A 23,735-nucleotide genomic window follows, 5' to 3' on the forward strand; every position below is an offset into this window, starting at 1 on the left:
CCTCTGAGCCCTCAGGGCAGAGCAGCCAAAAGCTCTGTCCTTGGGGTCCTGCTGAGGGGCTGCAAGGCCAGTGTGGGGCAGGGCCTGATGGTCTCCATGTCTTGGATCTCCTGTTGCAGGAATGGTATGAGGAGCATTCCAGAAAAGAGGAATCTCAGACACCCACTCAAGAGCCTGCATCTGCTTCCAACAGCTCTCTGAAGCCCCGGAGCCTCCGACAACGTTCCCAGACTGTCATTTAGGCTTTGCTGACTTGAGCCACCCTCTATGCAATAACCTGGAGTATTCCTTCCCAGCCCATGTGTTGGGACAGTGTACATAGATCCCTTCAGTGTAGGGTTTGAATCTTTTCCCCTAGGCAGTGAATCGCAGAAAAAAAAAACAAACAGCAAAGCAAACATAAATCCAGAGGTCCAGGGGACCCTGTGAGGCTGCTGTGCACAGGCTGAGCATGCTGCCCATGTTTAGCACAGAGCCAACACCTGGGGCAGAGCAGAGACCTTCCTCTGAGCCACTGCCCCACGAACACACCTGGGGGAAAGGGAAGTGGAATCCACTAACAACAGGGAATGCACTGAAGCCACCTGCTAAATAGTAAAACTTTTGCCCTTTTTGAAGATCTTTTTACTTAGAGGGTACCACTAACCTAGGAATAAAAGATCAGGGAGTGGATTTCTGTTTCTTCTCCACCTTCCTTATTCAAAGGAAGGGGAGGTGGCATAAAATTTCAGCACTTTTGGAAGAGCAGTCTGCTTTTCCCCTCCTCTTTGGCACACCTGGGTACACTCCCTGCAGCAGATGAAGCTTTGATTATTGAATTTTGCTGTCCCTGTGCAGTTCTGTGGCAGCTGGAGGCAGAACTGAGGGCCAGCATCTTTTTGGGGAGAGGAATTCTGTCTCTGATGTAGCTATGCAACATCTGTGTCACTGCTGGTCAGTTCTGCCCATGGGACTGGGATTGCCTCTGTACCCCCCAAAACTCCTGTCCCTGCTCAGTGAGGGGGGGGAGGGAGGCTCTGCAGGGGGACAGTGGCCACTTGGGCCACTTGCTCTGTAAATGGCAAATCTCTGGCTGGTCTTTAGTTCAGATACATGAGTAGGAGGAAAAAATGGATGGATCTGCATCTAAGTGTGACTTCTGCCTGGCTGTGGGTTAAGGAGAGCTCTGGGCATCAACCAGTGCTGCTGGTGAGTCCTCAGCCAGGCCATTGCTTTGTACAGGTGTTGCTCCTCCCTTGCTCTCACCCTTGCAGATGTCTTCCTCAGGCTGCCCAGTGCTGACTGAGTTGCATCTTAGGAAGATCCACTGAAGAGCTTTACTGTTCCTCTGAAATTTGGATGCAGAAGGGATGTGGAAGATGATGATTCTTCTCACTTGTCTGCTTTTCTGGGCAGCTCTGGGAGCTGAGAGATGGAAAGGAAGAAGGGAAAAGGGATCTGCCACGTTTATTCTGTGATCATGGCAGGTTGTGCCATCATTCATGTTTTGTTGCCCACAATGTGATAAGAACCTGTCTGTAGATCCCCGTTTTTTTCCCCTGTCAGAAGTGCCAGTCAGCTGGGAGGCTCCCCTCACCTCTTGCTGTTTGATCTTTTCTCAGGTTCAGACTAAGGGCAGAGCTGGCAGGAGACGCTTTCTCCCCCTCCAGCTAGACCAGGCAGTGGGAAATGTGTGTGCCCATTCCCTCTGTCCCCATCCTGGAGTTTTCCTTGGAAGCCTCTCCACGTGGCACAAGGAGAGTGGGGAAGGACTGATCCTCCCTGGGCAGCTCAGGAACATTTCCTGCATGGATGAGGCTTTGAGAAGTGGGCAAGACAGAGCTGCTGCAGAAACCCCTGGCTCTGGGATGGAAGGAGCAGGTGAGCAGCTGTTAGGGCAGCACACACCCCAGCCCTCTGCTCTTGCCAAATTCCCTGAGTGCCTCAGGGTGAATTCTTTCTTTCCTCTCTGGGTGCTGCAAGTGTGAAACTCTTCTGAGCTAAACCCTGAAGGACCTTCAAGGGCTGTTTTCCAAACCATAAATTCAGCCACAAATTCTGAGCACTGCAGTCCTTGCTCTTGCAGGCACTCTGCATGGAGAGTCACAGCCTGGGGGGTTTATCCAGATTAGTCCTGGGGCTGGAGGGGCTGGTGGTGATTCTGTTTAAGTTGTGGGCAGGACAAATGAGCATTGTGAAGGTTTGGGGGGAAAAAAAATGGGGCTGTGCTTAAACTTCACATCCTCCTACAGCCTGTTTCTCCTTGCCAGTGACTTTTCCTAAGGGTTGAGGGGGGAGGGTGTTTTTTTCTGGTGTTTTTAAGGTGTGAAAGGAGCTGCAGCTTTAAGCTCTGTCCAGGGGTGTTGTCATCTGCAATAATGGGGCTCTTGTGTCACAGAGCCAGGAATGCTTGGGCCTGGAGTTCAGGTGCTGCTGCTTTTCACACTGAGGTGTTGATCCGCCCCTAATTAATAATGTATTAATTATTTTTGTAAACCAAGGAAGGTCACAGAAGCTTACTTCTTCCATGCAACTTTTGGAAGGAAACAAAGTTTGAGTACGGGGCATCCCCTTGTATTTATCCTCCTCTCCCCCCCCAACCTGACACACAGACTAATGATAGAGACAATCATTTTGTAGGGAGCAAGGCAGGAAGCACTGCAGGATTTTGTATGCTGGCCTTTTGTTTATAAAACGATTTTATGGACACGTCTGTAAAATGTTCTCTAGTTTGTTTTGTTCTCTTTTGGTTTTTTCTAGCACACTAATAAAAAGCATCCTCAGCTTTGTAAATGCAGTGTCTGCCTTTCCTCTTCCTGTGTTATTCCAGGCACAAGGCTTGGCTACAGCTGAAACATTTCACTGGGTCTGAAGAGGAGGGGTGCCTGCCTCCCTCTCCAGTGGCAACAGCCTGCCTGGGCATATTTTGCATGCATGCCCTGCTGAGCTGCTCTGAATTCTTGTTCTGGACACTCCTGGACCTTGCAAAGCATCCCATCTGCCCTCCCCCCTGCCTGGTTTTCCCCTAAACATTAAGCTAATGCTTTCAAACTTGCTTTTTAAAGCTACCCCCACACAATATTTAAAGTTGGAAGGTTTTTTTTTTTTAACCCTGTAGCTCTGTGTCAGTATGTTGGCTGTCGTTTTGATTGCTTCAGCCCTGCTGTGTGTAGGGGGTGGGCAGCTGCTGGTACCCAGTGAGCAGGTTCAGAGCAGAGCCAATAGCTAAGACATGAGGGAGCCTGATTTTTAATTTTTTTTTTTTTGTTTGGTGAAATCCTCTATCTGGTTAGAAACAGGAAGCTGCTGGCACCCCTAGAAGGGAGCAGGAACCAGGTCTGGCAGTTGAGCTTCTTGCAAAACAGCCCCTTGCCCAGCAGGAAGGCATTTCTCTGTCCCCATCATGGAGATTTCCAGCCCATGCCCTGCAGGGTCTCCAGTGGGCAGCAGCAGCACCAAGCCCAACCACTCTGCTGCCCTTGGGCTGCCCCCCACCCGTGTCCCCATCCCCGGGGAGCTGAGTGATGCTGTCCCCATGCCACAGAACCACTGACACTGCAGTTCCCAGCCCTGCAGCCAAATGCCTGAGCCAGGCACGTGTGACTGCTCTTGGGAAATCCACTGCTGCTGAAGCCAGAGGAAACCACTGCCCCAGCTGCTGGGGACAACACGGAGGGGGTCAGGCCCCAAAGCCCCCCCTGTTCACCTCCTGCTGCTGCTGGCTCAGTGCTGGGAAAGCCAAGGATGAACCCTGTCCGCCTCCAAGCAAGCTGAGAGGTGCTGTGCTGGGTCCAGAGCAGGAGAAAAGACCCCCACAGCAAACACCACAAGTCAAGGTTGGGTTTGTGTTTGGTTTATGTATTGCAATTTCCTTTTTTTTTTTTTTTTTCCCCATTGCCTAAAGCTAACCTCCTGCCTGAGGCTAACCCTGTGTGTGGAAACCTCCGGGTCCTTTCCTCCAGCTCTGTCCACCCAAGGAGGAGAAAAGTAGGATCTGAAACCCAAGTTGAAAGATAGAGCTCAAAAAAGGAGGGGCAACCAGCCACCCTGGTTTGGTGGGGTTTTTTTTTCTCTTCCTCCAGCTCTGCTTGTGTTCAAACCCCGTGCTGCCCTGGAGCTCTGTCTCACCTTAACCCTGTCTGGCTTTGTGTCAGCTGCTACTTCAAACCTGCCATGTGAGCACGTCCTGACCTTTGCAATGACAAACCCTGCACGGAGCCACCCCCTGCAGCTTGACCATCCCAGCCCTGTTCCCCAGTAGCCAGGATGGAGATTGGGAAGGGAAAGTGAAGGTCTTGAAGAGGTAAAACTTCTGCTGTGAGCCCGGGCTGGAGCTGCCCTCTCCTCTGCCCCTGCCACCAGGCTGGGAGGAAGCCAAGGTCTTAACCTCACTCCTGCTCAGAGCCACCATGAGTTAAAGAAGATGAAAAGGAGTGAGGAGGTTAGCTAGTGACCCACTGCTCCTTTTCCTTTCCCTGAGCACAACCAACCAGCCAGCATCCAGCATGTGGTGGAGTTCCCCTGGCAGGGAGAGGGCACAGGGAGGTCCTGATCTGGTGGGCAGACAGAGGGAGAGCCAGGGATGGATGTGTGGGACGGGTCAGATAACAGAGAGATGGATCACCCTGAACTCGGTGAGCAGGGCCAGGCAGAGGAAGGCCAGGTAGTAGAGGATGAGGCAGATGCCATAGGCCTTGCCCAGCTGGAAGCACTGAGCTGGCACCGACACAAAGGAGAAAACCAAGCTCAGCCCCAAAGCTCCAGCCAGGATCCAGACCAGGAGGCTGTCAGGCTCCAGCTGCCAGAGAGATGGGAAGGAAGCCACGTGGAGTGACACTGAGGTGCTGCTGCCAGCCTCACCCATGCCACCATGTCCTTACCTTCACCACCAGCTGGGTGCTGGTCATCTGCAGCAGGCAGCCAAGTCCCACGCCAACAAGGATGTCTGGGGCACGTTCAGGATGGGGACGAAGCACAAGGGACCTCAGGGGAGTGATGGGGTCAGTCATGTCCCTCCTGCTCCAAGCAGGGGGGCAGCACGGTCCCTCCTCCTCCCTGCACCCCGTGGCTGCTGCCTCACCCACTGTGTCCTGCTCGTGGGGAATGGAGCATTCGAGGAATGGGATTTTGGGACCACCCAAAGCCTGCTGGAGGGTGGCACAGCCTCTGCCCCTCCTTTTGTTGCCAGACCCCAAATCTGCCAGACCAGACCAAACCCCTACCCTGCTGGGACTGGGACAGCCCTGGGGAAAGGGTTCACCAATACCACACCGGTCCCCCTGCACTGGGGACATCAACAACATCCCAGGGACCCTGGGATGGATCCTGGCCAGCTCCTTCCCAGGGTTGCCCCAGAAGCAGGGGCTCACACTGGGCTGCTGGCAGGGAAACTGAGGCAGTCTCTGCCGCAAGTACCCGTTCCCTTCCCCCTGGCACCCAAAGGATACTGAAGATGATGCCCCCAAAGCAGGCAGAGAAGGCCATGCGTGGGTAGCCCTGCCGTGCCATGGTGAGATCAGAGAACGTGTCTGCAGAGGGAGAAGGGGAGACCTTGGGGGATGCCAGGGGAAAGGGTGGCCCTGGGGTGTCCCTGGGGTGTAATGGGGCACAGCAGAACCCTCACCACCGATGCTGTTGCCCCAGGCCAGCAGTGTCAAGCCCAGCACGGTGTTGCTCAGCTGGAAGATGACACCCAAGGTCCGGAGGATGTTCACCAGCTCGGTGGCTGCGGCGTTGATCCACATGGCGCTGGCCAAAAAGCCAAGGAAAGCAAATACCTGCCAGGAAGAGGGGTAAGGTGGTCCCTGGGTGTGTTGTGCGGATCCTTCAGCCTGCCCTGTCCCTCCTGGGGACACTGGGGACTGGGAAGGAGCTCCTGGATCCTGCTCTGCCCCACCTCCAGGACCCTCAGCCCAGTCCAGAGCAGTCTGGGTTGGTCCTTGGTGAGAGTTCGGGGCTGGGGGACACCTTACACAGTGGTACTTGGGTGGCTCCTCGTTGCTTGTGGTGAAGAAGATGGCAATGGCCAGGACAGAGCCAACCAGTGTGACCAGTGCCCAGACTGGGAAGATGCCCTGGATCTGGTACAGCCCATCTACATGTGATGGAGAGAGGGATCATCAGAGCAGCTCTGCAGGCACCACGTGGGCTGGGGCAGGATCTGACTAGGCTCGTGGTACGAGGTAAAGCCTTGTCCCCTAGAGCCACCTCCACCCTTAGCCAACTAGCACTGTGTCCCTTGGTGCCTCAGTTTCCCCAGATAGCCCAGGCCTGATGCATTTTTCCCCAGGAACTAGATGTTGGGGGGCCCCAACCCTTACCCCTGGGAGGAGCACAGAGCCATTCAGCTGTAAACCCAGCCTGTCCTACCCCCTCCCAGAGGGTGCCAGCTCCAGAGGGCTCCTCTGGTCCCAGTCTTGATCCTGTCACCTCCCAGGTGTCCAGGGCTGCCCCAGGCTCTTACAGCTGCCTGACTTGAGGGTGAGGATGCAGACCAGGGGGCTGGTGAGGATGTGCAGGCAGTTGAGGGGTCTCTTCCAGTTCAGGTCATCCTTGTCAGGGTCCACAACAGGAACAGTGAGCAGCAGCACCAGCTCCACCGGCACCTGGGAGGAGCAGACCCCCAAGAGGGGACATCCCAGGAGATGCCCCATGGCTTGTCCCCAAACCTACCTGCTCCTGTCCCACCATCCCTGCTGCAGAGCCCGGGGGGGGAGGCAGCCCCGGGGGCCAGCAGGGAGGGAAGGGGGATGCCCCATGTTGGGCCTCACCTTGAAAACCTTGAAGAGCCTCCAGTACCAGGGCTTCCTCCTCCACTTGCGGCAGTCCAGGGGGCTGAGGGCAGAGGTGAGGATGTGCAGGGAGGTCTCCTGGGAGGGGAGCAGGGGCCGGTACTCCTCACCTGTGAGGGCCCATGGTGGCTGAGCAGAGCAGGGGGCTCTGAGGGCACCCCTGCTCCTTCTAGCATGGAGCATGGGGCTGTGCTCACCTGCATGGCCCCAGGGACACCCCATGGGCTCAGCCATGCATGGAGCAGCTTGGGGGGGGGTGTCCCTGGGACTCCCAAGGACAGAGCAGAGCTGACCCTGAGCCCCCCCAAGACCAACATACCATAGTCCCCGCTGTTTGTGCCTGAGGACTCCCCCTCCTCAGTGTCTGTTGCCATCTCTAGGGGGAAGAGAAGAGATGGGGGGCAGCAGAGGGAGACCCCCGGACACTGAGGGTCCTGTTGGCACAGCTGAGCAGCCCTTACCTGGCTCCCAGGGCCTGGGAGGGGCCAGGCCTTCTCGACGCTGCCGCTGGTGGATCCAGGTACAAAGCACCACGGCAAAGACATAGAAGATGTAAAGCCCCAGGTAACCTAGGGTGGGGGGACAAGGGGGGGTTACAGCACCCCAGGCTGCTCCCACTGCCCCAGCCCCAACCCTTCGTGCTGCTCACCCAGAGCCTCTCCCAGCGTGATCCTGCCGAAGTAGAGGACCATGAAGGTGAGGAAGACGGCCACCATGTAGAAGATGACATCCCTGAGGAAAGGTCTGGAGGCAGCTGTGAAGGGCTTGACCAGGGCGATGCCTCCAGCCACCACCGTGGTCACAAAGACACCAGCACCTGCCAGTGCAACGGGGCCCTCTCAGGGGAGCACATCCCACAGCTCCACAGTGTCCCCAACCCTCATCACCCCCACCCTGAGCTGGGAACCCCCAGTGGGGTCTCCTTACCAAAGACAGCCCCAATGGCGAGCCCTGCGGTCCGGGGGTTGGAGAAGGCCACCACAGCACTGAAGACATCTGGTGCTCCATTGCCAAAGGCCAGGAAGGTGACACCATGGAGAGAAGATGTCAAGGAAGGAGCTGGTGGCCTCCTCCTCCAGAGGACAGGAGGCCTGCCCACTCCTGCCACCACAGAACTCTGTCCTGCTGCTGCCACACCACCCCTGGCTCTGCTGCCACCTCTGACTCACATCCCAAATCAATCAAATTCCCTCTGGCACAGTGCCAAAGGGACACAAAGTGGCCCCATCACAGTCACCTGCCCTTGTTTCCCCCCTCGTGACTTGCCAAGGATACTGCCACGTTGTGGGACAGCTTCAGGTTGGTGGAGATGGCTGACAAGTTGGGACAGAAGCTGGAAAGACAGAGAAGGAGGCAGAGAAGGGTGACAGGGCTTCTCTGGGACTATGGCCCCCCTGCTCACCTCAGGGACCCCCCACGGGGCTACTCACAACTTCTCTGCTGTCACACCGAGGATGATGAACAGGTAGAGGAGCCAGAAAGCCTGTGGGATGGCAGAGAGGGCTCGGTGGGGTCCCACACCCCCAAAGCTGAGCATCCCCCAGCAGCACCCCCCTGACGCCCATCCTTACGTAGAGGGTGACAGCCAAGGGGAGCAGCTGGGGGGGGAAGACGCAGAAGACCCCCTGAAGGTAGTCGAGGAATCCGCCCTCCAGCTGGCAGTCCGGGTTGCTGCGGATGAAGTGGCACCACTCGGAGCTGTTGTGGTTCCGAACCTCCCAGCACTGAGGGGCAGAGAGGGGAGTGCTGGGCCGGGCACCCCCAAAAAAAAAAAAAATCGCATCCCCACCCGAGGTACCCGCTGTCTTCCAGGGAGAGCTGCCACCGGGTCACCCTGCTCCGCTGCTGCCGGGAGGTCACTGCCACCCCTGCCTCAGTTTCCCCATCTATGCTGCGGGTCAGTGGCTGTGCCAGGGCCAGCGGGGGGGCAAATCCCTGTCCCCAGGGGTCCCCTCCCATCCCTCCCCCCCAGACCCGGCCGTGGGAAGGCGCCGGCCTGGCAAGCGGCGAGGTTTTTGGAAGAGAAAACCAGCAGCGGAGGAAATCCTGGTGAGATCCCCGCTGCGATCACCGCCGGGAGGGAAGGGGGTGGAGAGGGGCTGCAGGGGCAGAACGGGACCCCCCACACACTCCCATGCATCCCTCCCACCGCCCCCCCAAGCCCTACCGAAGTCCCCACACTCACATCCAGGCCCCGGCCGTGGCTCGGAGCATCCCCCCCGGGGGGCACCGTGCACCCCAGGTCCAGCAGCTGCGGGGTCATCCCCATGTCCCCCGCCAGGACTCTGGCCAAGCCGAGGGCTCCAGTCGGCCCCACAGCACCCTGCCCCACGGCACCCTGCCCGGTGGCACCCTGCCCCATGGCGGGGGGTGCTCTACCGCTGGCAGCGACCCCCGGGGAGGGGGAGCAGGGACAGGTCCGGGACCACCATCCCGCAGCTCCCCGGGCAGGGCGGAGATAGGGGGGTGAAGGGGAGTGGGGGAAGAGTTAAAAATAAATAGTTAAAAATTAAAATAAGAATAAAAATAACGAGAAAAGGCACAGCACCGTGCGGTCAGGCTGCAAAACACGCTCTGCTCTGGGCGGGGGGGGATTCAGCCCCAGGGCCGCTCCCAGCCCCCAGCGCCAGCAGAGCTAAGGGAGAGATGGGGAAGGGGGGGGGGAAGGCTGCAGCGCAGAGAGGGGGAGCCTCAGCACCGACCCCCCCACGCAGGACCCGCAGGGACCCCTCCCCAAGCCAGGGAGGGGACGGAGAGACCCCGATGCGGGTGGGGTTGAGGACCCAGGGGTGGGTGGGAGATCTCGGGGCGGGGGCTGCCGGGGGGATGCTCGGGGATGCCGGGGAGAGCCAGGGGACCCCACCCGCCCCGCGGACCCACCGTGGCAGCACGGCCCCGCTGTCGTGTGCGGGCAGCTGATCCCGCCAGCCCCCCCTCCGTGTCTTAAAGGGGCCGCGACACTCCGCTCTTAAAGCGACAGCGTCACGTTTTTACATGTGGCTGCCGCGGAGTAGGGGGGAGTCCCTGCTCGTCCTGTGTGTGTGCGTGTGTCCCAGCACCATCCCCGCTGTCTGCCCCGTCCCGCCCAATCCCAGTGCCTACTGGTGTCCGAACACCACAATCCCTCGGATGTTGCACCCACTCAGCCCCTGTTTGGGGTGACCTCCTCAAACCGGGCAATCTCGGTCTCATCACAAGTGGGCGGCTGTGTGCATCACATGCACGGACGAGGAGGTTGGTTCAGAGGGGGCAGCACATTGAGGGGCACTGGGGGCTGCGGGAGGGGCACACGGATCTGCCCAGCCCCCCGTGCCGGTGGCCCCAAAACCCAGCAGAAGGGTCCCTCTCCCCCCGTCCTCCACAACCCCATCTCCTCCCGCTATACTGTGTCCTGCTCCACGGTTGTGTCCTCGGGTCCCCAGCCCACTCGTGGGCGGTGGGGAGGGGCTGGGCACTTTACGCCTCCCCGGGATGTTTTCACCACCACAAGCAGGGAGCTCCGAGCCGTCTGCCCCCTCCCCGCCAGGACACCCCGGCCTCGGGGGACTTTGCCCGCCGGCGGAGCGGGGAGGGCTGTAAACAGGCGCCGGCCGGGATTGCATAAGGTGGGGTCTGCGGGAGGGTGACGTGGGACGGGGACCAGCACCTCGGTGTCACCCCCGGCCAAAATCCCCAGGAGGCCTCAAGACCTCTCCTCCCCCCACGCCCAGGAGGCCAAACTTTCACTGAATCCGACCTCCACGGAAGTCCCCACGGCGAGGGGCGGGGGAGCATGGGTGCTCCCCAATGGTGGGACACAGCTTGGGGACACACACAGCCCCGCACATCTTCTGGGGACATGGGGCTGGGGGTATGGTGCAGAGCGGGGCGCGGATACATGCGGGAGTTTGGGTTGGAATTAAGACGGAGGGGCAAGCGGACCTCTTCCCACCAGCCACCCGGACGTGTCCATAGCCCCCAGCCCCGCCTCGGTCCCGCCCCCCAGTCCTATCCCCGCCATGGCGGCTCTGCGGACGCTGCTCGGGACAGCGCTGGCCGCTGTCCTGGCCGCGGGGAGAACCGGAGTAGCCCCCGCCGCCGCTTCCCCCTCGCCTCGTAACGTCTCGGTGCTGCTGGAGCCCGGTTCGGAGCAGCTCCGCGTTCTGCCCGGCCGCCTCCCCGCCGCTGTCGCCTGGGCCAGCATCGACGACCGCATCCCCACCGTCGGGTAGGGACGGGGGTCCGGGGGGCTCGGGGCTCGCTCGGAGCCGAGCAGGAGCGGGGAGGCGGCCGGGGGGTCCGGGGAAGCCGGGTCGGGTGGTTGTGCCTCGTCCCCCCTGTGTCTGTTCCCCCCCCATCTCCTTCCCGTGATTCCCCCGTGCCCGTGTCCGTGTCACGCTCCCGTCTGTGACATTTGATCATGACATTTGATCCCCCTTTGATCATGAACCTCCCGTCATGTCTGTGTGTCTCCCCATGTCCATGTCCCCCCGTGTCCATGACCCCCGCCGTGACCATGTCCTGCCCGTGTCCCCCCCGTGTCCATAACCCCCGCCGTGACCATGTCCTGCCCGTGTCCCCCCCGTGTCCATGACCCCCGCTGTGACCATGTCCTGCCCATGTCCCTCCCGTGTCTATGATCCCCACCATGACCTCGTTCCTCCCACGTCCATGTGCCCCCGCGTCGATGTCCCTGCTGTCACTGTGTCTCCCATGTGACCATGTCCCCCCGTGTCCATGTCCTCACCATGTCAGTGACCCCCTTGTGCCCGTGTCCCCCCAGCTGGGCCTTCCTGGAGGTGACCACCAACTCCTCATACAATGACAGCCTGCAGGCCTACGCCGCTGGACTCGCTGAGGCTGCCGTCTCTGAGCAGGTAAGGGGGAACCCTCCCAAAACTGAAGTCCTGAGGGGTATAATGGGGTCCTTGTCCTCCCCCCTGGCCAGGCCCTGCCGCTGACCCCCCTGCCGTGTCTCCCAGCTGATGTACATGCACTGGATGAACACCATGGTGGGATACTGCGGCCCCTTCAAGTATGAGAGCGAGTACTGCGAGAAGCTGCGGAGCTACCTGGAGACCAACCTGGCCTGGATGGAGGAGCAGATGGAGCAGGGGCAGGACCCTGAGTACTGGCACCAGGTGAGGACGGGGTGCCCCCACCCCGGGTGAACCCCCTGACGCCCCCCTGGGGCTTTATGAGGGGTGTCCGAGGTGCTGGCTGGACTCCAGGTGGGATGACAGGGATGTGGCTGCTGTGGATCTTTCTTCGAGCAGAGGTGAATCGTGGCCTTTTCCATGCTAGAGCCTCACGTGCTGCTCTTCGGGTGCTCACGGGGTTCGCTCGCTCACCCCAAGACAGCACCAGGACCCACTGGATCTGGTGGGTGCCCGGAGGGAAGAGGGGACCCGGTCCTCCAAAATCCCTCACCCCTCTTCCCTGCAGGAGGCAAGTGCCAGCTCTGTCCCTGTCCCTGCAGGTGCACCTGGCCCTGCTGCAGCTGAAGGGGCTGGAGGACAGCTACAACGGGCGCCTGGACTTCCCCTGGAGTGGGTTCACCCTGACACCCTTCGGCTTCCTGTGAGCTCCTTCTCAGAGGTGATGGGGGGGTTGGGCTGCTGCTGGGGGGGACGTGGGGACAATTCTTGCATGTCCAGGGACACACAGTTCTGCTCCCTGTCCTCCTTGCCCACCTTCTCTGCTGGGGTGCGGGGGAGCAAGGCAGTTTCTCCTCCTCCCTGGCACCGTGGTCTGGGTCTCCTCCAGTCCTGATGCAGCCTCTTGCCTCAGTTTTCCTACTGCTGTTCTTACTGCTTGTGCTTGCACCAGGATGGGATGGAGAAACACCTTCCAGCTCAGAGAGGCAGAGAGACAGCTTTGCTGCTGGCCCAGGCTGTCCCCCACCTGATCTGCCATGGCTCCCTCCCTCCCCAGGCTGCTGCAGTTGGGGGGTGACCTGGAGGACCTGGAGTCTGCCCTGAACCGCTCCTCCCCACAGCGTGCCCTGGGCTCAGGCTCTTGCTCTGCTCTTCTCAAGCTGCTCCCAGGCCATCAGGATCTCCTTGTGGCCCATGACACCTGGAACTCCTACCAGTCCATGCTGCGCATCATCAAGAAGTACACTCTGCCCTTCCGCACCTCGGCCGGCGGTGGGTGGGCTGGGCTGGGGGGGCTGTGCCTCAAACCCCGCTCCTCATCCTCCCCTCATTCTGCATCCTCCTCCTCCAGGCAATTCTCAGATCCCTGGCAGCACTCAGGTGTTTTCCTCCTACCCTGGCACCATCTTCTCTGGAGATGACTTCTACATCCTCAGCAGCGGGTTGGTGAGTATGTGTGTGTGGGGGGGGAGGGGAGGTCTGGGGGGACCCCTCCCCAGCCCTGCTGCCTTTCCCCATTGCTCCCCTTCCCACAGGTAGCACTGGAGACCACCATTGGGAACAACAACCCAGCACTCTGGAAGTATGTGGACCCACGGGGCAGCGTCCTGGAGTGGCTGAGGAACATCGTGGCCAACCGGTTGGCTCGCAGCGGCGCCGAGTGGGCCACCATCTTCCGACAGTTCAACAGTGGCACGTGAGCCAGGGGGATGGGGCTGGGAATCCTCCTGGTGATCCCGGGAACAAGGGATGGGCTGGGTATGTCTCCCCACAGGAATCATCTGCCCCTTCTCTGTGCCAGGTACAACAACCAGTGGATGGTGGTGGACTACAACGTCTTCACACCAGGGAGAGTGAGCCCACCACAGGGGCTGCTCACCGTGCTGGAGCAGATCCCGTGAGTACCCCGCATCCATCCATCCATCCATCCATCCATCCATCCATCCATCCACACCCTCCCCCTCATGCACCAGCTCCTACACTTTTTCTTCCCATGGTTTTGTGGAAGCCCCAAGGGTGGGAGCTGAGGATGCAGATGTTGAGGACGCTGAAGGTTCTCCAGGGGTGCTTGTAGGCAGGTGATGGGTGACCAGCACCCCTGACTGGGATGGAGACACCGCAGTGGGAACCCCCAGCAGGGCTGCCCTCCTGCCCAACATGCCTCCCCCCCATCCCTGCTCCATTTTTCCCATCTCTTCCAACTGATGCTCTTCCCTCAACTGCAGGGGCCTGGTGGTGGTGGCCGATCGGACAGAGCTTCTGTACCAGCAGGGTTACTGGGCCAGCTACAACCTGCCGTGAGCTCCAGCCAGCCCCATCCCACCACACCCACATCCCACAAAGGGGGGGGCAGCCAACGCTGGCCTGGTCCCCCTGCCTTGTTGGGTGCTGACTTGCTGGGTTCCCTCACCCTCAGGTACTTTGAGGAGATCTTCAACACCAGTGGGACCCTGGAGCTGGTGAAGAAGTATGGTGACTGGTTCTCCTACGACAAGAACCCACGTGCCCAGATCTTCCGCCGGAACCAGACCCTGGTCCATGACCTGGACTCCATGATCCGCCTGATGAGGTGGGTGCTGGGTGCCTTCCCAGATTTGGGTGTCCTCCAGAGATCTACAACTTCTAACAAGGGCAGGGAGTGATGGGACAAGGGGGGATGGCTTTAAACTGGCAGAGGGGAGATTTAGGCTGAACATAAGGAAGAAATTCTTTGGTATGAGGGTGCTGAGCCCCTGGCCCAGGTTGCCCCCAGAAGCTGTGGCTGCCTCATCCCTGGCAGTGTTCCAGGCCAGGTTGGATGGGGCTTGGAGCACCCTGGGCTGGTGGGAGGTGTCTGGATAATCCTTAAGGCCCCTCCAACCCACACCAGTCTGCTCCTTGCCCTCTAACCCTCAGGGGTGATTTTTTTCATCACTCTGAATTTCCATATGTACATTTCCTTCCCCACCTTCCCCACCACTCTCCCATGGCCACTTCACAGGTCCAACAACTACCTGCAGGACCCCCTGTCTCGCTGCAGGGGCTGTGACCCCCCCCAGAATGCTGAGAACGCCATCTCTGCCCGCTCTGACCTCAACCCCCCCAATGGCACTTACCCCTTCCCTGCGCTGCGCCAGCGCTGCCACGGTGGCACTGACATGAAGGTGGGGGTGCAGGAGAGGTGTGTGTGGGGGTCCCCTCTCGGGGGGGACCTGTGTTACCCTTCCCCAGGCTTGACTTGCACCCGTGTTTGTTCTCTCCCCCCCCAAGGTCACCTCCTGGGGCATGGTCCCCACCCTGGGGCTGGTGGCAGCCAGCGGGCCGGTGTGGGATGATGTCCCCGCCTTCTGCTGGAGCACATCCCCCTGCAGTGCCCTGCTGCACATGGGGCACCCTGACCTCTGGACCTTCCCCCCCGTCAAGGTCCACTGGGACTGAGTGCCTGACACTGGGCTGAACCCGCCTGTCTGTCCAGTGCCACGACCCCCTCTAAGGGGGGCAGCTGGGTTTGGGGTGGGGGGGTCGCAGCGCTGCCATCTCTCCCCCATCCCCGGGGTGTGGGTGCAGGAGCCCCCCTGGCTTTTGCTGCTTCTGCCCTGGCAGCTGCAGGGCCGGGGGGCTCTTTGGTTCCCCCCCCCAGTCAAGGGGTTGCAGTGCCTGCCTGGGTGCTGACACCCATTTATGGGGGGGTCTTTCCAGAAAAGGGCGGGGGGATTCCTCGGGGGGGGGGGCAGAGTAGAGGGGAGTGACCTGATTTGGCTGTGACAAATAAAAGTGTTGTCTGTAGCAGGGGTGGGGGGGCTGTTCTTGGGGGATTCTCTGGCGTCTTGTACAAGAGTTGGGATCACGCTGTGGTCTTTTTTCCCTTCCCCCTTTCCCCCCCCCCCTCAGATTAATGGGGTGCTCCCTGCTTCTCCAGTGGGAGGGTGTACAGCCAGACTGGGCTCTTTTGGGGTGCAGGCTGCTATGGTGCTGCTGCCTCAGGAGGGGTACCCAGAGTGGGACAGAGCTCACCCCCAGGACAGGGTGACCATCCTCATCCCTTTTGTCCTCCCTTCCCTTGCCACCTGTGTCGTCCTCCCCCCAGCCCTGAAACCCCTGGTACAAAATCCTCTTACGCAGCTCCCTTGATCCGCTCCGCCTCGTTAGGAATAACGAGGTCATTACTGGGGGATTAATGAGCTGGGGCTCAGCAATGCTTTGAAGGTGCCAGGTTCCCACCGAGGCTGGGGGGTAGCTGGGGCCCCTTTGGGCTCTTGGGGGGCCTGGCTGCAGAGGGCCAGGGTGCATCAGCTCTGAACTTTTGGGGTGCTGCCACCCCAAAAGCTGGGATGGGTGGATTGGAGAGGAGGTGGGATGTCCAAAACCCACTGTGCTGGGGGGGCAGAGCTCGTGCTCATGTCCCCTGGTGTTCCCATGGGGTGGGGGCTCCTGGGGCTGCTTGGGGTGGTGGTCCCTGTGCCTCGGTTTCCCTGGGTGGGAGGAAGTCACTGCCACCAAGAGGTAGGGCAGTGAGGAGGGACAGGGACACGGATCCATGGCACGCTGGAAATGCAGTGGTGGCTGCGTTGCTGCTTCCCTCCCCTTTTAATTGTTGTTTTCTTAAAAGTGGAAAACCCAACAGAAGTGATCAGCCATCACCCCAGCTGCAGCAGCCGGTGGCTGAGGTTGCTGTGTGCCTCAGGAACCCTGGGCAGGGGATGTGACCAGGTGACAGGCTGGCATCACCTTCACCTGGGCAGGGATGGAGATGGGGAGGGGGGCGTGGGGTGGGAAAGGACCCCTGAGCACTCCAGGGCTGAGCCAAATCGTGGTGCCCTCTCCAAGGAGGTCCCTGTCCCCTGGTCTCTGGAGGGGGGGGACCCTTGCACCATGCCCAGCGCCTGTCCCCAGGGCCTATCCCAGGCCTATCCCCAGGGAAGCACTTGCAGCCCTTCTGTGTGATGGGGGGGTCACTCCATGGCCTTTTCTCCTCTAAGGGGGCTGGAGCACGTGTGACCCCCCCGTTTGGGGCCCCCATCACAGAAATCCTCCTCAACCCCTTCCCATTTCCAGTCCCCCATGTCCCCAAGGTCTTCTCTGCAGGCAGCACTTTGTTTCTGTGCCCTTCACTCTGAACCCTAATGATGGGGTAAGCATGGGGGGAGCCAGTTAATTCACTGCCACCAAAGGCCATCTCCCTTGGGGACAGGGCTGTCCTGGAGCTCATGCCCTGCTTGGTGCCTGTCATCAGTGGTGGTCTCAGGGTGCTTTGCAGATTTTGGGTCCAGGGACTGAAGTCCCATATTCTGGGGCCTGTTTCACTTCCCAGCAGAGCTGGGGGGCAGCTGGGGGGGTTAGCAGCACAGTGTGTGTGCAGTCAGTGTCACGGCTGTGTCAGGTATGTGCCAGCTCGTGTGTGGCAGCTCCCCCCTTGGGACCCCCCTTGAGCCACCCAGGGAAGGGACGGGACCAACCTTGTGCCAGAGCTTCTGCTTTCAGACACTGCCAGGGAGTGTCTGAAACTCCTTGTACATCCCCGGTACACTGGGCTGAGGGGCTGAGGAGCTGGGACTGACCTTCCTCCTGAGCCTATTTTCCTCCTCCTTGCCTGCTAGGACAGAGCCAGAGGTAGGGGATGTGCTGGGGGGACCCTTACCCTGGGGGGGTGTCATCAGCGCTAGGTGACAAGACTTGAGGTGTCCTGGAGGAAAGGAGGGGAGGGCTCTGCCTGCCTTGCCTGCGGCCACCCCAGAATGCTGCTGGCCCCCAGGGCTCTGCTGGACCCCAGGGCTCTGCTGGGTTCTGGCTGTGTCCCTCTGGGCAGCCCTGTCCCCATCGGATGCCCAAGGGGTACCTGTGCCAGCTGCATGGTGACCGTGTCCCCCACCCCTCCCCCAGACCTCTCCTGCCTGCAGGGTGCTCGGTTTGGCCAGCCAGGAGCTGCAGGGGGGCTCATTCTGGGGGTCTTACCCAGCTGGCAGGGCTGAGCCCCCGTGGGGATGGGAAGCTTGGGGGGGGTGGGCGAGGCAGGGCCACTTGGCAGGGTGGGCATAGGGGTGTGATGGCTCTTCTGGAGGTGATGGGGGGGGTGTCTCACCTGCTCCCTGGGGATTTGGGGTGCTCAGGCTTCCCTCACTACACCAGGAGGACAAGTCCCCAAATCCTCTGGGACATGTTTTGGGGATGGACCTGAGAAGAGGCTGTGCCTGTGCCCAGCTGGCAGGGACAAACCCTTCTGGGGACCCCCAGAGTCATCTGTGAGCTGCTGTCCCTGGGGCACACCGGGCTGGCTGGGATGTTATGTGGCTGTTGTCGGGATATTTGGCTGTCGGGGACAGACACGTGTGCCAGGCAGGGCACCCGGCACGGTGCCCAGCCCACGGCTGGGTGCTTCAGGCGTGGATCCAGCCTCCCAGCTGGAAAAACCTGCCCGGAGCTGAGCAAACAGCCCAGCCCAGGGCAATCTTTAACCCCTGCCCCTCGCTCCGACGAACACGGGGACTTGGGGACACGGGCACGGCCTTTCCCATGTCTCCTGTCCCTCCTTTTGTCCCTCCAAACTCTGCTGTGGCTGCAGGTGAGGAGCTGGGGACACGCAGCGGGACAGGGGAGGGATCAGGGTGTGCGGGGGGACCTCGGGGACATCAGGGGAGGGGGTGGCCCAGCTTGACCCGGGGCTTCACCAAGGAGGGCTTAGAGCGTGGTGCTGAAAGGGGACAGAGGGGACATTCTGCAGCTGGGAGGGGACAGAGGGAACAGCTTTGTCCCTCCCAAAGGGTCTCCCGTGCCCTGCACCGAGCCCGGGGAGAGCGGTGGGGCTGCTGGGGGGTCCAGGCTGGAGCAGCCGGTGCCTTCACCTCTCCCCGCCAGAGAACCCACCTCCAAGGCCATGGCCACCCAGCTGGGCAGGGGAGAGAAGCCCTTCCACATCGTCTCGCCCCTCCTGGAAAGCCTGCCCTTGTCCAAGGTGGCGGGCACCAAGGTCTACATGAAGCTGGAGAACGTTCAGCCCACCGGCTCCTTCAAGATCCGGGGCATCGGGCACCTTTGCCAGGAGGTGAGGGTGGGCACAGCGTGGGCCTCATGGGGGACATGGTGAGGGGACACAACTGCCCCCTTCCCTCCCTTCCTCCCTCCTGTCTTCCAGGCTGCCAAGAAGGGCTATCACCACTTCGTTTGCTCCTCAGGTAACTGGGCTTTGATTTGGGGTTGGGGAGGGGGAGCTCTGGGGGATGCTCATGGGTGCTATAGGGTGGTTGAGCCCTGCCTGACCCCCCACCCCTTTCTGCAGGGGGCAACGCGGGGCTGGCAGCAGCATATGCAGCCAAGAAGCTGGGGCTGCCTGTCACCATCGTGGTCCCCAGCACCACCAGCCAGACCACTGTGCACAAGCTGGAGGAGCTGGGGGCAGAGGTGGAGGTCTCTGGACAGGTAGCTCTGCGGCAGCCCCTACCCCCCTAAACCTGGGATCTGAGGGAGACTAAGGGGAGGGGGTCTAAACCTGCTCTGTGATGTGCATGGCAAACCCCATCCCGTAATGTCCCCCTCCTGCATCACCCTCAGCACTGTGGCAGGGTCACCTCAGGGGGTGGGGGTGGTCTGGTGTCCCCTGGTCTTGTGGTGACAAGTGACCCACCTCTGGGGAATCAGGGCTAAGTCTGGCCCTGCTGAGCCCCGGCCCACTCCCCTCACCACCCTCCCCCCCAAGGTGTGGGATGATGCCAACACGAGAGCTCTGGAGCTGGCCAAGACAGAGGGCTGGGTCAGCATCCACCCCTTTGACCACCCCTTGGTGTGGTGAGTGCTGCCAGGACTCAGCTCCTGACCCCTCCATCCCCATCCCTGAGGTTCAGGTTGTTCCCATGCCCCATCCTCTTCTCCCCCCTCGCAGGCAGGGTCACTCCAGCCTGGTCCAGGAGCTGAAGGACTCTCTGGACACCAAACCCGATGCCATCCTGCTGGCGGTGGGGGGGGGGGGCTGCTGGCCGGCGTGGTGGCCGGGCTGCAGCAGGTGGGCTGGCAGGACATCCCCATCGTGGCCGCCGAGACCCGAGGGGCTCACAGCTTCCACGCAGCGCTGGCAGCCGGGCAGCTCATCTCCCTGCCCGACATCACCAGGTGAGCCGGGATGGCTGCGGGGAGCCGTGCAGTCCCCGGGGCTCTCAGCCCAGCTCTCCCAAGGGTCCCGGCACCACCCCATCGCTTTCCTTCCCTCTTGTCCCAGCGTGGCCAAGTGCCTGGGAGCCAAGAGAGTGGCAGCGAGAACGCTGGAGTGTGCCCAGGAGTGCCAGGTCATCTCCCAGGTGGTGGAGGATGCGGAGGCTGTGCGGGCTGTGGAGCTGTTCCTGGGTGAGCTGGAGGGGGGGCACACAGCAGCCTCGGGAGGTGCCGGAATCAGGGTAGGGGGCTGCTGGGGATGGGGTGGGGGCTCAGGGTGTCCCCCCCGGCTCTTGTCCCCACAGATGATGAGAGGATGCTGGTGCAGCCGGCGTGCGGGGCCACCCTGGCCCTGCTCTACGAGGGGCGGCTGCAGCGGCTGCAGCGGGAGGGGCGGCTGCCCACCCCCCTGGGCTCCGTGGTGGTGGTGGTGTGCGGGGGCAGCAGCATCCAGCTGGCCCAGCTGCAGGCCCTGAAGAGGCAAGTGGGGCTGGAGTGATGCCCACCCCCGAGGAGAGGGGAGGTGACGGAGCCCAGCCAGCCCCCTCTGCTTGCTGTCCTTCCAAAAGGACCAAAAATAAAATCCCCTCGGAATAAGGAGCCCTCCCACAGCCTCTGCCCCAGCGCAAAGCGTCTGTGTAGGGATGGGGAAACTGAGGCACGGGATGGGAGGGGGCGGACGAGAGCGGGGCTCACACTGCAGGCAGGGCCGGGTGCTGCCTGTACCTCCCTGCCTGTCTGCGGGCAGGATCAGGGCACACACAACACCCCAGGCATCCCCCCCTCTCACATCCCCCTGCCCTCGGGCCCCCTCCCCAGGCTGTTTGAAGCTGCAGCTCCGCGCCTCAATTAGCAAGAGCTCCCCCTCTGACTAATTACCTCGCTACTGTCTTTATGCGTTATTATTCTAATGATTATTAATTGTTACAATGCTCTCCCACCCCTGCCGCCCTCCCTGCGGTCGGAACACGCACGGACCCGCTTGGCCGCGGTGATTGATTGGCAGAGCTCCTGAGCTCATTTTAATCCCCCCAACCGGGGGTTCTGGGGGGGGGGTACTGACACCTGTCTGTGGGTGCCTGTGCCCCCTCCCACAGACTCACCCCCCTCACAGACACATCCCCCTCCCCCCCATTCCCTTTTTCCCCCATCCCCCTCTTTTTTTTCCTGTTCCCCCCTTTCCTCCAGGCTTTCCTGCTCACTCGTGCTGCATTTACTTTTGTAGCCCTTTACTATTACACCTCCCGGGTTTTGTTGCGGCCCCCCACGACTTTTCTCCCCACCCCCTCCTTCCTCCCATCCCACCGGGGGCTCCCCAGCTCCACCTGCTCCCTGTTCCCCAGCTGAGCCCATGCATGCTCCGGGCATCACCCGGTGCCATCAAGCAGGGTGATAAACCCTTCCCTGCCCCCAGACCCTTCTCCTCCTCCACTTCTGAGCGGGGGGGGGGGGGCTCAGCCCCCAGATCACAGCACGCACACAGCCCCTCAAGCTCTTTCCCCTGCGACCCAGCTGCCAGTCCCCTCCTCAAAAACCCTCCCCACCTTTGGCCCTTCCCCCCCGGTACCCCCCACTGGCCAGGTCAGACCCCCAGATACTTCTTGGAAGCCCAAACTCCATAAATCAGAACTCCACTGCTCCATCGTGAGCAATATCCCGGGTAAAAAGGTGTTTCCAGGGAGCACCGAAGGCTGGAGAATCCTATTACAAGGCACACGATTAATTATAAGGAGTCAGCCCAACCTACTCCAGTCATTTTTTATCCCAAGTCCAAAACCTGATTACTCTCCACCTTCTACAGACCTTCCCTTGCTGGAAAAAACAAACAAACAAAAAACCCAACAAAACCCAAGGGGAAAAGGTCAGGGGACAACTACAACAAAAAATATCATTGGTGTTTGCCCAACAGCTTTGGAAAAGAAGTTTATTCCTGGGAGTTCTGCTGCTCTGCTGGGGTCTGTGTGGAGCTGGCAGTGGTGTGTCCCCAGCACTGCCCCATGGGGGTGTGGCTGGGGGTGGCAATAGCAGAAGCCCAGGGCTTGGGGTGACACCCCCAGCCACGTCCCCACGGGGCAATGCTGGGGACACAAGTTCTGAGCCCTCTTTGCCATGATGAGGGGAGTGCTCCATCTGTGTGTGCCAGCTGAGGGGGATTGGGCTTTGGGTATCCCTGGCTGGGACTGGGGGTGCAGGTTACCTGGGGACACCCTGCTGGGGTGGGCATGGCCCCAGCTGGAGGGGGGGGTGAACTCTGCTGGAGGCATCCTAGGCCTGCTGGGGTGATGCAGACCCTGTCTGCCATAGGGACCCCAGCCTCATTTTGGTGCTGTACCCCACCCTGGTTGCCATGGGGACCCATCAGGTCCCCTCTGCCAGATTTTCAGGGGCAGGAGTGGCAGCCCCCAGCCACTGAGCTGGGGGTGGGAGGGAAGATTTGGGTCTTGCACGCAAAGATCCCTGCTGGGACGAGTGCTCCCTGCAGATCCCCATCCACCTGCACGGAGTCCCCCAGCCCCTGCATGAGGAGGGCAGCTTGGAGCAGGCCAGGGTCACCTCAGATCCCTCCTGCAGCCTGTGCCCTGCCAGGGGCCTGGGGATGGGCTGCAAACAGCCCTCAGGTGTATGCCTTGGGTTTAATAATAATAATAATAATAATAATAATAATAATAATAATAATAATAATAATAATAATAATAATTAATAAACAGCAGCAGCCAGTGTGTTCACTCAGTGAAGGACATTGTGCTCTATTTTTGTAATCCTCAAAACGATGCTGGGAAGCTGTTTGTTAACACATTGCCCTGCCAAGAAGCCCCCATCACTCACTGATACAGACAACCTGGAAAGGATGGAGCAGAAGGCAGCAGCTGACTGCACTCCTGCCTCAGTTTCCCTACCTGTTAAAAGGGGAGAAGGTGCTTTGCTAGGTGTGTGTGGGGAGTGTTTGGTGTTTCTGTTTTGGCCCCAGCCCCTGGCTGGGGGATCCTTTGGGGCTTGGTCTGGCCCAGCTTGTTTGCCACCCTGTTATTAATGCTGGTAATGGTATAGGAAGGATAAAATCCACCACTTGGCTGAGCAGAGAAAATATGCAGAGAAGTGGTTGGCTTTTCATAAATCATCAGTGCTCTGTGCTACAACCAAGCCAGGACTTAAAATTCAGGTCAGGAGAGAGGGGCTCTCGTAAGGCAGTGAGGAAAGGTAATTTATTCTGTTTATATCTTTTTACTGCAAGACAAGGAGGGGAGGGGGGGAACTTTGCCATGATTTTGCATTTTAAATATTAGTTCAGAGCTGCAACCTGTCTTGGACTTTATTTATTTTTGTATCTTAGAAAACAAGAGAGGGAAAGCAGGAGAGAAGAGGGGAGGGCAGGCTGGGGTGGGATAGCCCCCTGCCTACCTTCTGTGTCCCCTGGGGCAGATGGGGCAAAAGCTGCTGGTGGTGTTTGTGTCCCCCCCAGCAGCCCTCCTGACCCCCCTGGCCCTCCTGTGTCTCCCCTTGTTCTGGGGTGCTCTGCCAGCAGGGCTGGGGTGCCAAGGGGCGGGTGTCCCCCCCACGAAGAGGTGACACAGTGACCTGTCTGTTGTGGGCGAAGGTGCTGAGCTGGGTAATGTGCCCCCCCACACCTCACTGGTGGGGTGGGGTACTGGGTGGGCTCTGCAGCTGCATCACCTTGCTCAGGGGCTGGGGCACCCATCCCACTCAGGGGGGTTGCTCCTCCAAACCCTCTGCAGGGCTGGGGGACAGGGTGGGGAGCAGGGCAGCCCCACCAGCATCTCTCGTGGTCTTGTCTTAAAACAAAAAACAAAAAACCCAAAAAAAAACCCCAAAAACAAAATGAAAGGGACCAGGTGACTGAACAGTAGGTAACTAAAAGGTTTTTTATTCACATTGAACAACAAGAGCCATTCACACTAACAGCCTCTGCAAGAGGCAGCGGGGACAGGGAACCCACGACGCTTTCAGAAAACAACTTTTCTTTCCTTTCCCA

At 60.2% G+C, this 23,735-nt stretch overlaps 4 protein-coding genes across 8 annotated transcripts in view; 3 read left to right on the top strand and 1 right to left on the bottom strand.

The window, feature by feature from the left end:
• TPCN1 (two pore segment channel 1) overlaps positions 1–2,772 on the top strand; it is a 49,720-nt gene extending 46,948 nt beyond the window's left edge. For all 3 annotated transcript variants that reach the window (XM_030460363.1, XM_030460361.1, XM_030460362.1), the window contains one exon: positions 120–2,772. In XM_030460363.1, the coding sequence (XP_030316223.1) occupies positions 120–242 (123 nt within the window). In that variant the 3' untranslated portion in view covers positions 243–2,772. The remainder of the gene's footprint in view (positions 1–119) is intronic.
• Positions 2,773–3,294: 522 nt separating this feature from the next.
• On the bottom strand, positions 3,295–9,676 carry SLC8B1 (solute carrier family 8 member B1). 2 transcript variants are annotated; one of them, XM_030460329.1, is made up of 16 exons: positions 8,956–9,676; positions 8,342–8,494; positions 8,201–8,253; positions 8,046–8,103; positions 7,698–7,803; positions 7,420–7,587; positions 7,232–7,339; positions 7,090–7,146; positions 6,750–6,880; positions 6,443–6,584; positions 5,952–6,073; positions 5,603–5,756; positions 5,427–5,507; positions 4,860–4,924; positions 4,604–4,777; positions 3,841–3,973 (listed from the first exon to the last, which is right to left on the bottom strand). In XM_030460329.1, exons 1-16 carry the CDS (start codon positions 9,130–9,132, stop codon positions 3,902–3,904), a joined length of 1,821 nt encoding a protein of 606 aa, XP_030316189.1. In that variant the 5' UTR covers positions 9,133–9,676; the 3' UTR covers positions 3,841–3,901. The 2 variants fall into 2 exon arrangements, with proteins under 2 accessions (XP_030316190.1, XP_030316189.1); XM_030460330.1 differs by having other exon boundaries at positions 3,295–4,777; positions 8,956–9,675.
• A 236-nt stretch (positions 9,677–9,912) lies between these two features.
• PLBD2 (phospholipase B domain containing 2) lies at positions 9,913–15,314 on the top strand. 2 transcript variants are annotated; one of them, XM_030460333.1, is made up of 13 exons: positions 9,913–10,004; positions 10,705–10,977; positions 11,533–11,626; positions 11,732–11,890; positions 12,229–12,329; positions 12,684–12,898; positions 12,978–13,072; positions 13,162–13,322; positions 13,428–13,523; positions 13,852–13,923; positions 14,043–14,195; positions 14,607–14,769; positions 14,837–14,884. In XM_030460333.1, the coding sequence occupies exons 2-13, from the start codon at positions 10,769–10,771 to the stop codon at positions 14,840–14,842; spliced, it is 1,524 nt and encodes a 507-aa protein (XP_030316193.1). In that variant the 5' UTR covers positions 9,913–10,004; positions 10,705–10,768; the 3' UTR covers positions 14,843–14,884. The 2 variants fall into 2 exon arrangements, with proteins under 2 accessions (XP_030316193.1, XP_030316191.1); XM_030460331.1 differs by having other exon boundaries at positions 9,914–10,004; positions 14,876–15,314.
• Positions 15,315–18,069: 2,755 nt separating this feature from the next.
• Positions 18,070–20,306, top strand: SDSL (serine dehydratase like). The gene is given in 9 exon segments (XM_030460541.1): positions 18,070–18,164; positions 18,364–18,644; positions 18,735–18,774; positions 18,879–19,018; positions 19,296–19,384; positions 19,479–19,549; positions 19,552–19,705; positions 19,812–19,936; positions 20,050–20,306. Coding segments are annotated over 9 exon segments (1,143 nt in total). The 5' UTR covers positions 18,070–18,115; the 3' UTR covers positions 20,244–20,306.
• The last annotated feature ends 3,429 nt before the right edge of the window (positions 20,307–23,735 follow it).

This window comes from Calypte anna, chromosome 15, assembly GCF_003957555.1.
Source record: "Calypte anna isolate BGI_N300 chromosome 15, bCalAnn1_v1.p, whole genome shotgun sequence".
NCBI lineage: Eukaryota > Metazoa > Chordata > Aves > Apodiformes > Trochilidae > Calypte > Calypte anna.

Bases quoted from the DNA above. Each gene is read 5' to 3' on its own strand.
- SLC8B1 (XM_030460329.1), bottom strand. From the start codon at position 9,132: ATGGGGCAGGGTGCCACCGGGCAGGGTGCCGTGGGGCAGGGTGCTGTG. The intron at 8,254-8,341 runs GTAAGGATGGGC...GCCATCCCACAG, and splicing joins CCTTGGCTGTCACCCTCTAC to GCTTTCTGGCTCCTCTACCT. The intron at 3,974-4,603 runs GTGATCCATCTC...CTTGGGTTTCAG, and splicing joins CCCTGCTCACCGAGTTCAGG to ATCCTACTTTTCTCCTCCTT.
- PLBD2 (XM_030460331.1), top strand. From the start codon at position 10,769: ATGGCGGCTCTGCGGACGCTGCTCGGGACAGCGCTGGCCGCTGTCCTG. The intron at 13,073-13,161 runs GTGAGTATGTGT...CCCTTCCCACAG, and splicing joins ACATCCTCAGCAGCGGGTTG to GTAGCACTGGAGACCACCAT. The intron at 14,770-14,875 runs GTGGGGGTGCAG...TCCCCCCCCAAG, and splicing joins ACGGTGGCACTGACATGAAG to GTCACCTCCTGGGGCATGGT.